The sequence below is a fragment of the Pithys albifrons genome, chromosome 3 (assembly GCF_047495875.1).
Source record: "Pithys albifrons albifrons isolate INPA30051 chromosome 3, PitAlb_v1, whole genome shotgun sequence".
Taxonomy (NCBI): domain Eukaryota; kingdom Metazoa; phylum Chordata; class Aves; order Passeriformes; family Thamnophilidae; genus Pithys; species Pithys albifrons.
Genome location: NC_092460.1, coordinates 87,528,498 through 87,542,049, shown reverse-complemented (window position 1 = coordinate 87,542,049; position 13,552 = coordinate 87,528,498). Strand labels below are relative to the sequence as shown.

Below are 13,552 nucleotides of genomic sequence, written 5' to 3'. Positions count from 1 at the left end.
TATAACACTCCAGCATGCATAAACACTACATGGAAATGTATGTGTATGAAATAATCCCTGCCTAAAATAATGAGCTGTATAGGAAGCGATTATTTTGGTAACATTGTTTTCCTGATCATTTTGTCTTTCACACCAGCAAGGACTTTGGCAGACTGCCCAAGACCCCTCATATTCACAGAGTAACCACAGGTATCCTATATCTCACTCCTTGCAGTCCCAGGAATTAAACTGGATGCTCTTGTCTGCCTTGACATGCATCCTAGCTCCCTGTAGCACAGCATACTGCTGACACCCCAAGGTGCTCACTCCAGCCTGAATGCCAGGTATGGGCTTGCAGGCAGTCGGAGACAGTAGCCAGCACCTTGCTCCATGCTTTCCACACTCCAGCCTCCCTCACACCAGTGTCTTCTAATTTATTTTATGGTAAACTACTTGCCAGGCATTGATTGCACTGCTTTCCTGTCACCAGACGCTTACAATAGCAGTTTCCTGTCTCTGAATCGCAAGGATTCCCCCCGGGGTGGGTACCCAGAGGATTACACGCACAAGCTGTATTGGGAAATACAAACAGGCAGGTCAAAAGACAGGACTGGAGTTATATTTTAGACAGTATTCAACTTAAATATGTACATTAAAGCTTCCCCTGAATTCCCCAGAACAGAAATTAATTTCACACTTTGCCCATGACCCAACCCAGTAAAACTTCCCTGGCTTAGAGACATATAATTGAAAACAAATAAGGAGGACTATGCTATTTCCACTGAATACATTAGAAGGATCAGTGGACAAACTTGAGTTTTAAGAGCTGGTGGACTCCAAGCCACAGCAAATCTACAAAAATGTTTTTCCTTCATCAAAAACATGAAACAAAGGAAAAATTCCCTCCCACCAACCAGATTCTCCCAGCTTTAACAGCTCCTCAAAGAGCTTTTGATCACACATATAGAAACATATGTTTTTACTCACACTGACAACCCGCTGGGTCATCGGCACTCAGGCCATAAAACCCTTCCTTGCAGAGGTCACAACGCTCCCCTTCGACAAACAATTTACAACGGCACTGTCCGGCAATGAGGCCAGTGGAGAAATCGGTGTAGCGGTCGCAGATGCCCCCGTTTTGGGAGCCAGCTGGGTCACAGTTGCAAGCTAAGAAGGAAGCATTGCATATGTTTCATTAACTGCTACAAAATAAAAGGCCAAGTCTCAAACTAAATTATTTAAACTCAGCTGCTGCATAGAGAGACTGTATCACTCCTGCAAGTATTAGACACAACATGAATTGAACACATTAGCACCAGGTAAATTTCCAGACTCTCAAAAGAGAAAATGAGACCCAGCCAGGCTCACTCAAGACTTCCAAGACAACCACCTTCTCTCAAGGATCTCAGGGCCATTCCCACACTAAGGAGTGAGGCTGCACTCACGCTCGCAGACGTCGGGGTCCCGCAGATCTCTCTCCGGGTGCTGGAAGTAGAAGGGCTTGCACTGCTCACAGTTGTGTCCCATAGTGTTGTGCTGGCAGTCGTCACACACTCCCCCGCTGGTGTTCCCTGTCGTCATGTACACAGCCATGTCGAAGTGGCACTGGCTGGAGTGGCCATTGCAGTTGCACTCTGTGACAAGGACAGAAAACAAAGTAAGAGCCTGTTCCCAGGGGAGATGCAAGTCTGCAGAGAAGATGCACCAGTGTTAGCCAAAGAACATGCAGGATTTCACACATGGTCACAAGTTCCCAAGTAACAGCACAGCATCCAGTTCTGTGTTTTAGTCAAACTCACTTTTGCATGCGTTACTATTGCGACCTTCAGCAGGACGCCAGGGTAAGTCATGGTAGAAATCCATACACTGTTCACAGTTTAATCCTTTGGTATTATGTCTGCACATGCAGTGCCCATGGACCTGTAATTGAAAAAAGAAAAAAGACAAAAGAGTTGGTTATAAAAGTAAAAAAACCCATTCTCCAACTAAAGCAAAATATAGCTAGTACATAATGGATATACTTTTGGAGACTTTAATCTATATAACTGCATTTAGAAAGGTGTAAACGAGTGTCCTTTACCTGCCAAGGTAGGAAGGTCTTCATACAAACTTGTCCTTCTTTTCTTACTAGAACTAGTGCCTGAATAAATGCTTTCAGACATAAACAAGGAAAGCATAGTTCCACCTCCATAATCACAAAAGCCTCTTGGAACTAAAAGCTGGCTGTTTATTAGCTGTTAATTAGCTATTAACATGCATCTAGTTTTATCAGCACCACTAGCCCAGCGCCCTCTGTCCAGCCCTGCCTTGGTTCTCAAAGCAAAGATAACAAACAGTTTGGATGGGGTTTATCCATCAACCCCCGACTTTGCATTCAATGGAACAAGCACTAAGTAGACCTACAACAACCATGTGACAGCTGCTGCCATAGACCACTGGGACTACCAGCACTGAAGCCATGATGGTAAAGGCAAAGCTTGGGTAGAGTCACAGACCAGAAGCACCGGGCAAAGGAGCATATCCAGCTCAACAGCACCCTGCAGCCCCTGGACAATCCACACAAACTCCCTGTATGCTTCACATTTCCACCCATTAATAACTCACTCATTAACAGGGATGCTATTACTGCTTGTCAGGCAAAAAGTCATGGGAAAAACCAGACCCCAGAAGGAACGTGGCACTTATGCAGCTGCGTACCAAGGAAGTAATCAGGATTTTCCTTCAGTGCCTGTGTTTATTAGAGCTACAGCCTCCACTTCTCAGCTGCAAAAACTGATGCAAACACAGGTCATGTTGGATTCACAGGCCTATCATCCTTTGATGCCTCTATTTGCTCCAGTTTTAGGATAACCAAACCAATAGCTGACTCTGACCCCATAGTTTCTTCATTCCTACCTTTTAATTTCACCAGTTCTTTTAACATACTTAGAAGAGGAATGTTAAAACAATTTTCACCTATCCTGAGATCTCTGTATTTGATTAACACCAATAATGACAGATAGGTTTGCTGAGAAAGAGTAATTATAACAGTTTTCTTGCTTGAAAATCAGGAGTGTGGAAGACGGGTACAGTGTCACCTTTACTTTTGGGTTCAAATCACTTAATAGAGGCACAGATGGGAAGAGCTTTATGCACAACAAGTGTGAATATTTACCATTCCTTCCACTTCTTCATCTAAGCCCTCCACCGGCGCACACTCACTGGCATGTCCATAGCAGAAACAGTTCCCACGAACCACCATGTCGTAGATGGCATAGTAGTACTTCTCTCGGATCTCCATCCTGGAGTCCAAGAGGTTATCTCCCAGCGTGTGCAGCTTGACAAATTTGACTCTCAAATTTGTGATCTTTAACAGATCTGCAAGGGAGATTAAAAAAACCCAAAGAAACCATTTTGGAATTATTTACCCAATACTGTTTTGAATGGGAGGAAGTCAGGAGTGGCTTCCTAAGCACACTTCCTACAGGCAGATTAGCTCAGATTTCATTTCAGCACTTACATACTACACATCACTTCATACTTCCAAATTAAAAAAAAAAAAAGAAATTACATTATTTTGCTACGGGTTGATTACTGTATAAGTAAGTTTAAGCTTAATCAAGAATATTAGTCTATTTTATTGCAGACATGCGGAGGCACAACCAGAAATAGTAATAGCATGCAGAACAGCACCACCGAAAGGACACTGGTTCTCTGGGGCTTTAAAATATAAGATGGGCACAGACTTGGTATTAAGAAATTGCTGACAAGTGGACCAGGAGCCTTAAGAGTTACAAGCCTTTTGGAAAATGTCTTAGTTGGAAACAAAGACACAAATAATTCTTGTTTTGCATATGTCTAACTTTCCTAGCAAATATAATTAGTTACATTTTGTGGAAAGAAGTAACACCCCATCACTGACCAAATACAAAGAAGTTCTTGAGGGATAAGCCATGGCAAGAAAACATGACAGTTAATTAATTCAGTCTACATGTTCACTTTGATATTGTGAATCCTGTGTAATTTCTTGCAGCCTTGAACTACACTTGATAAAGTACTTCAAGCCCATGAAAGGAGTTTCTTCTTTAAAATGTTGGTTAAAAAAACCCCCAGCTTTAGACTGATATAGGAACCAGCTGACACTCCTTTACTTGTCATATTTCCTGCTGTTCCGAGTAGCTTTGCACTGAAGGACACAAACTGAAACCAAGAATGCACATTAAATTGGAGGTCAAGCTTAAGGCCAAGCACTGCAGTTCCCTCAGGCCAAATGCCCCACAATCTTTCTCTTTGAGCCATTCCGAGCAACAGATCTCTCTGCCTTTACGTTCATGGATTGCCATGACCATACACACAAACACCACAGGAAGTTGTGGTTTATTACCACATCTGTGTAGTACAGCCATGCAGTGCTGCCATGGCCAACTGTTCCAAAGTCATGACTCAGTGTTCTGAAAAATAAAACTTGACCCTATTAATTTGGGCTAGAAATGTACAATGATCTAAGTACCTCTGTAGTTCTGTTTCTTTGCTTTCTGAACACTGTACAATTACAGACCATATTCCAAGGTTTCTCTTGGCAACTGCATGTATTTTGAAGAAAGGGGGTCTTTAATGAAAATAAATCCCTGTTCAATTAAGAAAAGGACCAACTCCAACGAGTAAGAGCAGTCCCTTGAGTTGACAATACTGATCATTATTTCCCAGCACATCACTGTCTGAGTCAGGAAAAGGAACCATACTCAAAGGTGTTCATATGACTTCAAAACTGCAGTTGGGGCTAATGCATGACTTTGTGGCTTACTGGTTTTTGTAGGCAAGTACTAAAATGCTTTTAAATGAGCTTGAAAGGTAACTGTATACATACTCTGAATCCTTGGACTGTATGGATCTTCAATTCGAAAAGCAGGATCTAAAACACGATATATTACCTGGAGGAAAAATGAAACAACAAAAGATTCAGATTTAAAAATAAGAGAGAAAAGGTCTACACAATAAACAAACATATTGGAAAAAAAAAGCCTCTGACCTCTCCTTCTGTTGAAGGCTCGATGTCAGAGTATCGGGAATCACAAATTATATCGTCCACTTTCTTCATAGGTCCAGTTGAAATTCCAGGAAATGAGCTCTCACAGTCATATGCAAAATACCTATAAACTTGCCATGTCTGTCCAAAGTCAGATGATCTTTCAATCAACATTGCAGCAGGACGGAATGTCTAACAGTAAGAAAAACAAGAGATTTTGCTTGGTTAATTATTACCTGCATTTACATTGAGTGCTTTTTAGTATGAGCAATCCACATCTGAATTTTAATCTCTCTCCCTGCACTGTTTCTGATATTTGGAAATATTTTTCTGATGATATCCCACTTTCTGTTCAGAGGCAGATTATTTGAAGTAACACACATCAAACCACAAACACCCTATCTTCAAAAGATGGCACTCAGTGGCCAAGTGCTTCAATGCACTTCCAATAAATAAGCAAACTTTTAGGTTTTCTGGATTCCAAATACTTTCTGAAAAGTGAGGGTTAAAGCAGGGCTTTAGAGAGACAAAAGGATTTTTTTCACTGCCTCTGGAAAGCAACACAGCCTTCTTCATTGCTGTACCTTGTTGCCTAACCTCTTACAAAGGACCTAAAGGACCTCCTCTCCTGCCTCAGGGACTCTCAGTGCTTTCCACCCAGCTCTGAAGCCCAGAAGTTCTTGCCGAGCAGTTACCTCTGATGCTCAGAGAAGCCCTGGGATTGCCCACCTCTCTTCATCTGACCGCATGACCTTTTGCAGTGTCTCTGACATCCAGTGCCAGTCATCCTCTGTGCTGCCTTATGAAAACCTTCTTTAAGGAGATTGAGAGGTTCAGCTTCATGCACTCTTGCTGCACTTGACTACCCCAGTCACCCTCCTCCAGCTGGCCTTGCCCAGACTCTGGTAGGCTGCATTTGCTTCACCACTGACAAACCACTGTCCTTCTTACCTTCACATATTCAACTCTAGAACAAATAGTTTATGAGATTTTTGAAAGATTTTAAATCCCTCTAACCTTAAAACATACCATGTTTCAATTTATGCACTGCCTTTCACAAACCAGGTATTAATTTAACACCTATATCTACCAAGAAACACTGAAAGTCTCTTTGTTAATTTTATGTATTCATACAGGGACCTTCCACAGCCAAGCACAAAAGCATTTCAGTCACTGCTGGGAAGAAAATTTCTATGTGCTTCCTGGCTGAAAATAACATCCGACTTGGAAACTGGTATCTCACCCAAAAAAAATGTAGCAACCCAGAGGTAAGGCAGCTCAACTGCTTACCACACAAACAAATTCAACAAAACATCATTAAAACTATCTTTCCCCTACAGTCTTCCTCCTGATGGCAGACCAAACCCCAGCACTGGGGTACAATGGCTGCAGCAGCCTCATCACGTTCGGGGTCATTTGGGGGTCCCTCACAGCTGGGTCCAGCAGAAAGAACAATATTCCACCGCATCCACCACCTTGACACAAGGGGAGAAAACCTAGCTGATGCCACAGGAAAGAGGAACCAGCTTTTCTTGAAAGCTGATGGATAAAAATGAAGAGATTAATTTGTCTACATGGGAGAAGCACGGATTTAGCCCTCCAGGAATTGCAGCCCCTCGGTTGCCACTAGCGCTTGCCTGTGATTTAGGATGTACGGGACATAATCTGCCATTCCAAGACATCTGTTTGTAAAGAAACAAAGACACTTTGTGTACAGATGTTCCTTCTTCCTGAAGACCTTTCCATCTGCCAAATGAAAGCTGATACCATGGCCAAGTTTTTTTTAGGAAAAAAATCCTTGCTACTATAGGATTTAGCTATCTATCTTCTAGAACACAGCCACTGGAGACACACCAATACAAATCCTAGCTTCAGAATAACTCCTTCTGCAGCCTCGCTGGAGTTTAAACACAAGTCACAAGTCAATATTTCTGCAGGGGTTAATGGCTGGCAGCTCCAAAAAAAAAAATCAGGCCAAACAGCTCAGATAAACCCAAATCCCAAATATCAAACAGATGCAAAGGACTATGAGACCTCTCATTTCCTCAAGTTTTAGGGTTCGGGGTAAGGCTGTGGCTTTCTTACCTTGAAGGTCATAATGAGATGAGTGAAATGAAACTCAGCCTCGAGGTTCAGCTGGATAGTCACGTTTTCCAAACCTGCAGGGGCAGAGAAAAGAAGGCGTGCAGCAAACCAGGACACCTGCCAATTTCTACACCTAAACTTTGCCAAAGCTCTTCGCTCTGTTGGTGCAGAAACTCTTTTTTTTAACCACTTGACTGTACTGTAAAAAAGGAATATGAGGGTGAGTGCATTCCTGAGGTACAGGGGAGACAGCAAGGACCTGCTGAAGAGTGCATCCCACATGGGATTCCTGCGCATCACTGGCACCAAATACCAAGTGTGAGCCTGCACTGCTGTTATTTCAGACTGCGTGTCATGGCTGCCATCACCAGATGTAGGGCTAGGATGGGACTGCAATGGGCTGGGTCCTGGCACCAAAGCACCCAGCAGGTGGTACAAACAGGGATGCTCAACCCAGACCTACACAATGACCCCAGGCCATACTCACATGCTACAGCCCATCTGGCAGCAGAACTTCTGCAGCCCGAACATCCCAAGGCTCACCGATGTCTGCTGCAGGCCATTTCCCACCATTTTTCACTGAGTCAGGACTCTGCTGTCCACAGTTCCTTTACAACCTGGTTTTTAATACTCCTAAAGCAACTATCACAGCCCTGCCTTGCAATCATGAGGGCTGGGAAACTGGTGAGAAGCAAAAGGTTTTCCAAACTCTGCTGTACGACTACCTATGGTCAAGGACTCTACACAGAAAAGAAGAAAAACAGCTAAAATATTATTTTGCCTTGTGAAAAGATCTCTCAAAACAGCTGGATACTAATTACACTGTAGCTCAAAATAAAAAATAAAATCAAGATTTACAGAGAGGAGAAAGGGGAAGAAATAAAAATAATAAAACAATAAAGCACTTAAATTTTTGACCAGCTGTAACATTATGTGAAGCATGCAGCAATAGTCCCTTATGCTGTATGCCTGAATAGAAAACACGAATTGGACAGAAAGAATCATTTGTTTTTTATTGCTGAAGGACATTTTCATGACCTTATGAGCTAAGAACTTTTCTGTGTGAATGCTGCCAAGTCTGTTGCAAGAAACATGAAGTATCTGGAATGCCAGAAGGGACCCACTGGAGGCAAGCAGATTGCTAGGCTAATCTAAATGGTTAAAAATTATTTAGTGAAATTTTTCTTTAACAGGCAGCAAATCTTACAAATATTGCCTTTTTTTTCATATACAGTAAGGCAGCTACTGCCAATGCATTTGCAGAAATCCCACCCTGTCCAGATGGCTTTAAGGCTTCAGGGTAGGACTGCTTTTTGGGAAACCTCGATGCCTTGTTTTGCGTATGAAGGCATGCCAAAAGCATAACCAGAAAGTAAAACAGGCAGAGGAAAGATTTAAAAGAAAACTCAACCAAACAAAAAAGACCACCAAAGTAATGTGCAATGTGTTTTTTAACTGGCTGGCTCATTTATGGAGTTCCTTTTATTGTTTGGCATATGGATATGGGGATTCAGGGAGCCCATCAGCGAGAAGGCAGCTTGCAGGGTAAGAGGTATCCCTGGTTTTACTCTCCTGGGGTAGGAGAAGGAAACAGGAGGTGTGCAGGCAGGGCAGCAGCCCCGGCTCTGTGCCCAAACCTCTTCCTTCCACAACCTCCATCCAGCCCAGCGCCGCGGGGATGCCCTGAGGTATTTCCTTGCCAGCTCTGCCTGGGATATTCACTCCAGGAAGGCTGCTCCGCTCCCACTGCCCAAACATGAGGCATAGCTAAGGCCAGCGTGGAAAACTCTTCTCTTTAGGAAAGGTTTCTTGCAAAGTGCCGAGACAGCTGTTCCAAACACTCCTGGAGGGCTCAAGGGTTTTCGTTACGGATTTAAGGACCACTCCAGGGCACACAAAGCAGCCAGTTTTACTCATCCCTCCTCATGCAGCATGATCCTTCACAGGGCAGTAATCACCAAATCACCAGGCCAGAGGTAACAGCAAACCCACAGGTTACCCTTAAACAAAAGGAGAGAAAGCGGCTCCCAGCCCTGGAAATGGCTCCGGATAAACCCCATACCATTTTCCGACTGCCACCAGAGCTTCAGGCGATTTGGAGCAAATGTGGTGACAACATTTTCAATGCGATGACTGTCAGGATTTAGAGTCTCGTGGAAGGGATCCTCGGAGTCACATATGAAACATTTTTTGTCCTCCTGAAACAACACGATAGCCAGCATTACTGATTTTATCCATGGGGCAATAGTTGCTTCCTGCAGATAAGAATACTTTCCATCCATATCACATTCCATTCATTTTGCCTGCAGGAGTCATCAAAAGTATTTTTTTGTTGAAATACCAAGTGTATTTACCTTTATGAATTAATGTAAATTGTCAAATGGAAAATATGCCAGGAATTCCATAAACCTCATTTTAGGGGAAGTATGTTTTCTATCAAAATCGCAGTTTCAGGAAATCTCTTCCAATGCATGTGCTCTCCAGCAGAAGCCAAACCAAAGGCAGCATCTACAGAAAATTGCTGAATTGCTTCTGTAAAACTGTACATGTGCAAAACTGCATTTGCATGAGACAATGATGGCTTTTGGGAGCCAGCTTGGAGATGCAGGTTGTCTGCATTAGGGATACCTCTTGTAATGTGATGGGGCCGTCAATGATTTGTGACCAAGCCCTTTCAGCCCAGGGTTAACTTGACTCTGAGTCCAGATTGTCAAAACTCCTCCTTGCATCTACTCCTCCTATTGCGATACCAAACTATGCACATGAAGTCTATCTGCACACACTACAAGGTGTGCCCATGGAAAACCGGCTTGGAGCAAGTCTGGCATGTCCTGCTTGGGAAAACCAGAAGCTTCTTCACCAGGACAAAACCCCATCACGGCTATTACTACAAACAGTGCTATTTTTGCATTGTCCTAGTGCGCAAAACCACCACTTTCTGATTTGGTATGGTAGGTTGCAAACCTAACCAAAAGGCAAGGTTCCTGCCCAAATCAACTGGAGGGGGCAGATGCAGGAGAGGAGCTCATTGCATGGCAGTGAGGGAGCCCTGACACACCAGCAACTCATCACTATCAAAAGCTACACAGGCATCATTCCTAGAGCACATTTATTGAGACAAGCATGGAGCTTTATCAACCAAGAATGTGAGAGCTGGCAGGTCTGCGCCACACAGGCCTTCCATTTCACCAATTTTGGCTTCAGCAGCACCTCCCAAGATCAGTGCTTCACCCCCCACGAGCCCTCAAAGAGGGTTCCAGCAGAGAGAATGGGAAGAGCAGGGGTCCCAGGGAAGATGTCCCCTACTGCTGGCTCCAGGTTCCTCTGCCCCAGTATCTCATGCCACAGCTCACTCCTTCTCCCAGCAAAATGGAATCCTAGAAGATCTAATTCTGCAAAGCACTCAACACACCCAAATCTCATGTTCTTGGGAGGGTACTCAGTACCTTCCCATGATTTCTTCAATTATGGTTCAGAAGTAATTAGGGACATCCCAAATGCTGAACTGGGGCTGTGAGTTCAGAAATAAGGGCAGAGGCTTCTGAAGCAATGCTTTTTACTGTGGCATTTCAACATTTTTGAGACAAGAAAACATAATAAAATGCCAGTATTATTTTGTTCTACCAGAAATGCTAATGTTGTTAAAAGTCAATCCCAACATACTCTGAAAATGTTCTAGCGAAGCTAACGCCCATGTTAAATGAAGTATTAACTCTAGCAGATAGAGCATTATGGTAAAACTAAAGGCGGGGAAGGAGGTGGGGTATTTGGTGACTTCAGGGCACAAATGGGTCAAGTGCTACAGTCCCTCCTGCTTCCCGTGGTTTTTCTTCCAAGTGCCAGAATCCGGCCCTATTATCTCCACAGTAATTCGTCCGGAGATTATCCCTTTACTTTCAGTTCAGCAGAGTTCCACTTATAACTCATATTTTACTCTTCTCCACCATCCCTCTTGCCCCTGAGATTTTAAGTTTGGTGAGCTGCTTTTTGGTTAAACAGCAACGAGCTCTGTGTTTTCCACCAGATGTGCTGAGACAACCTTATTTGCATCATTTCACTCGGAGACCATACACATGTAATTACATTTCGGGGACTGTGGCCAAAACGCTGCCGGGCCCCACAGCCCACTCTCCATCAGGAAGCTGTCTAGACGGTTCCGAGCAAGCCTGGAAATAAAGCATTAACTGAACCTACTGCAGCACATTCCTCGATCAGGAAAGGGGGTCGGGAGCTGAAAGCCGCGAGGGATTCCCTGGACGCGGCGTGCGGAGTCCCGCGTGGGGCAGGATGCTGCCCCATCGCTGCCCGCGCCTCCCTCCCGCCTCGGCGAGAGTGCTGCTCCGCACCGCGGCTGGCGATGCCCCCGCACGGCGAAAGGCGATGTCCCGCACCGCGGCAGGCGATGTCCCGCACCGCGGCAGGCGATACCCCCGCACCGCGGCAGGCGATACCCCCGCACCGCGGCAGGCTTTGTCCCGCACGGCGGCAGGCGATACTCCCGCGACGCGGCAGGCGATACCCCCGCACGGTGGCAAGCGATACCCCCGCACCGCGGCCGGCGATGTCCCGCACCGCGGCAGGCTTTGTCCCGCACCGCGGCAGGCGATGCCGTCCTGCCGCCGGTACGGAGCGCAGCGGCGGCTGCCGTTCCCGGGCGTGCTGCGCGCCCGTCCCGGCGCTCACCTGGAGGTGGCTGACGATGCAGTAGGGCTCGGGTTGGCGGAGGCCGCAGGTGGAGGAGGCAGAGAGGCGGGCGGCGCGGCCGATGAGCAGGTCGCCGGTGGCGGGGTAGCAGCTGCCCTCGGCGCAGCCGTAGCTGTACTCGGGCTCCTGTGCCGCCGCGGGCCACAGCGCTGCGCGCCCGCGGAGGGAGAGAGGGGGAGAGAGAAAGGGGGACAGATGGTGAGAGAGGGCGGCGGGAGCGCGGTCAGGCTGCGCGCTCCGAGCCTCCCCAGCGGGCGCTGCAGGGGCGCGGCCGTCCCGCCGTGCCCCGACGGGCAGAGCGGAGCGGGGCGGGAGTTACCGAGGCAGCAGCAGAGGTACAGCGGGAGGCGGCCCATGGCGGGCACCGGCGGGATGGGACAGGACGGGACGGGACTGGACTGGACGGGGCTGCCCCTCCACGCGCCGCCGAAAGCCGCCGCTCCGGCTACTCCACGCAGGCGCCGCAGCTCCCGCGGCTCCCGGGCAGCAGCCCCGCGCCGTCGGGCGCCCCTCAGCCCTCCCCTCCTCCGCCCCACCGCCCCCGCGGGGCCGGGCCGGGCCCAGCCCCTCCCGCCCGGCCCTTCGCCCCGGGGCTGCGCTCGGCCCGGGCACGGAGCGCAGCGGCGTCTGCCGTCGAGGAAGCGCAGCCCAGTCGGGGTGGGAGGCAGGGGGAGAGCGGCCCGGGGTGGGGAACTGCCGTCCCACTGCAGCCAGGGACCCCCGAGGGAGGAACGTGGGACTCCAGTCCACAGGTTGTGCCCTCCCCGCTGCTCTTCTGGGCAGGGTGCGGCAATAGGGGGCATTGTGGGGCATAGAAAGTGGGAGGGAATCACCGATCGGGTGACCCCTTTCCCTGTCGGTGGAGAAACAAGGAAGGAATGGCCTTATTGACCCAATCCTGCCTTCTGCCGGTAGTGCTCGTGGGGCCAGGCCAGGGATGGATGGATGGATGGATGGATGGATGGATGGATGGATGGATGGATGGATGGATGGATGGATGGATGGATTGTGAGGTAAGGCCCAAAACTCAGCAAGGAACCAGGGTGCTGGCAGCTGTCACGTATGATGCTCAGTGGCCCCACATTGCCCAGTGCAGCGGTGCCAGCACACGTGGCTCGGGAGTGCCATTTCTGGGGGTGGCGGCCGTGCTGCCATACATGGCCGGGTCTGGCCCTGGCGCAGGCTGAGAGGCTGGTCAGACCTGCCGCTGCCGGGCTGTTTCTCGTTTTCTGGAAGCACGTGGTGCTGCTGCCTTCCCGGGCTGCTGGGGCAGCTGCAAGGAGTGAATGGCTGTGCTGGAGCTGCCCCTGCACTCCCAGCCTCCCGCATCGGTACCCTGGGCTCTGCTGGCAGATGCGGCGGCTGGTGGCAGTCTCCTTGGCACCCAGGGGAAGGGTTTACTGATAAATAAACGCCGAGGAGCGGGTATGAAATATGGATGTGTGGATGGGATGGATGCCCAAGTTTACTTGCGCACATTCAACACATGAGCTTGTGTAAATCTTTACCGGGTACCAGTGTCCCTCAGGAACACTTTGCCCTCACCATTTGCAGCGCGAGAGTGAAACCACACCAGTCTGTCTGCCCCACAAACCCTGCCGAGGTAGGTAAATACGCTCATTCTCATTTTACAGATGGATAAGCAGAAACAGAGAGATACCAAGTGACTTGCCCTAAAGGTTAAACACCAGGTCTGAAACATAACCCAAGACTCCTGATTAAAGAACCTGTGGGGCTGTTTCATTAAAATATCCATGAAGTGAAATCATTCTAAGCTGA

General features: G+C 47.5%; 1 protein-coding gene across 1 annotated transcript in view; it reads right to left on the bottom strand.

Annotated features, from left to right (window-relative positions):
* Positions 1–12,277, bottom strand: part of LAMB1 (laminin subunit beta 1) — a 42,663-nt gene extending 30,386 nt beyond the window's left edge. The window contains exons 1-11 of the mRNA XM_071552612.1: positions 12,093–12,277; positions 11,753–11,922; positions 9,132–9,267; positions 7,070–7,143; positions 4,988–5,176; positions 4,826–4,889; positions 3,134–3,336; positions 1,779–1,899; positions 1,425–1,613; positions 967–1,146; positions 437–549 (exon numbers count right to left, since the gene is read on the bottom strand). Coding sequence (XP_071408713.1) covers positions 437–549; positions 967–1,146; positions 1,425–1,613; positions 1,779–1,899; positions 3,134–3,336; positions 4,826–4,889; positions 4,988–5,176; positions 7,070–7,143; positions 9,132–9,267; positions 11,753–11,922; positions 12,093–12,129 — 1,476 coding nt within the window. The 5' untranslated portion in view covers positions 12,130–12,277. The remainder of the gene's footprint in view (positions 1–436; positions 550–966; positions 1,147–1,424; positions 1,614–1,778; positions 1,900–3,133; positions 3,337–4,825; positions 4,890–4,987; positions 5,177–7,069; positions 7,144–9,131; positions 9,268–11,752; positions 11,923–12,092) is intronic.
* Between the last annotated feature and the right edge of the window lie 1,275 nt (positions 12,278–13,552).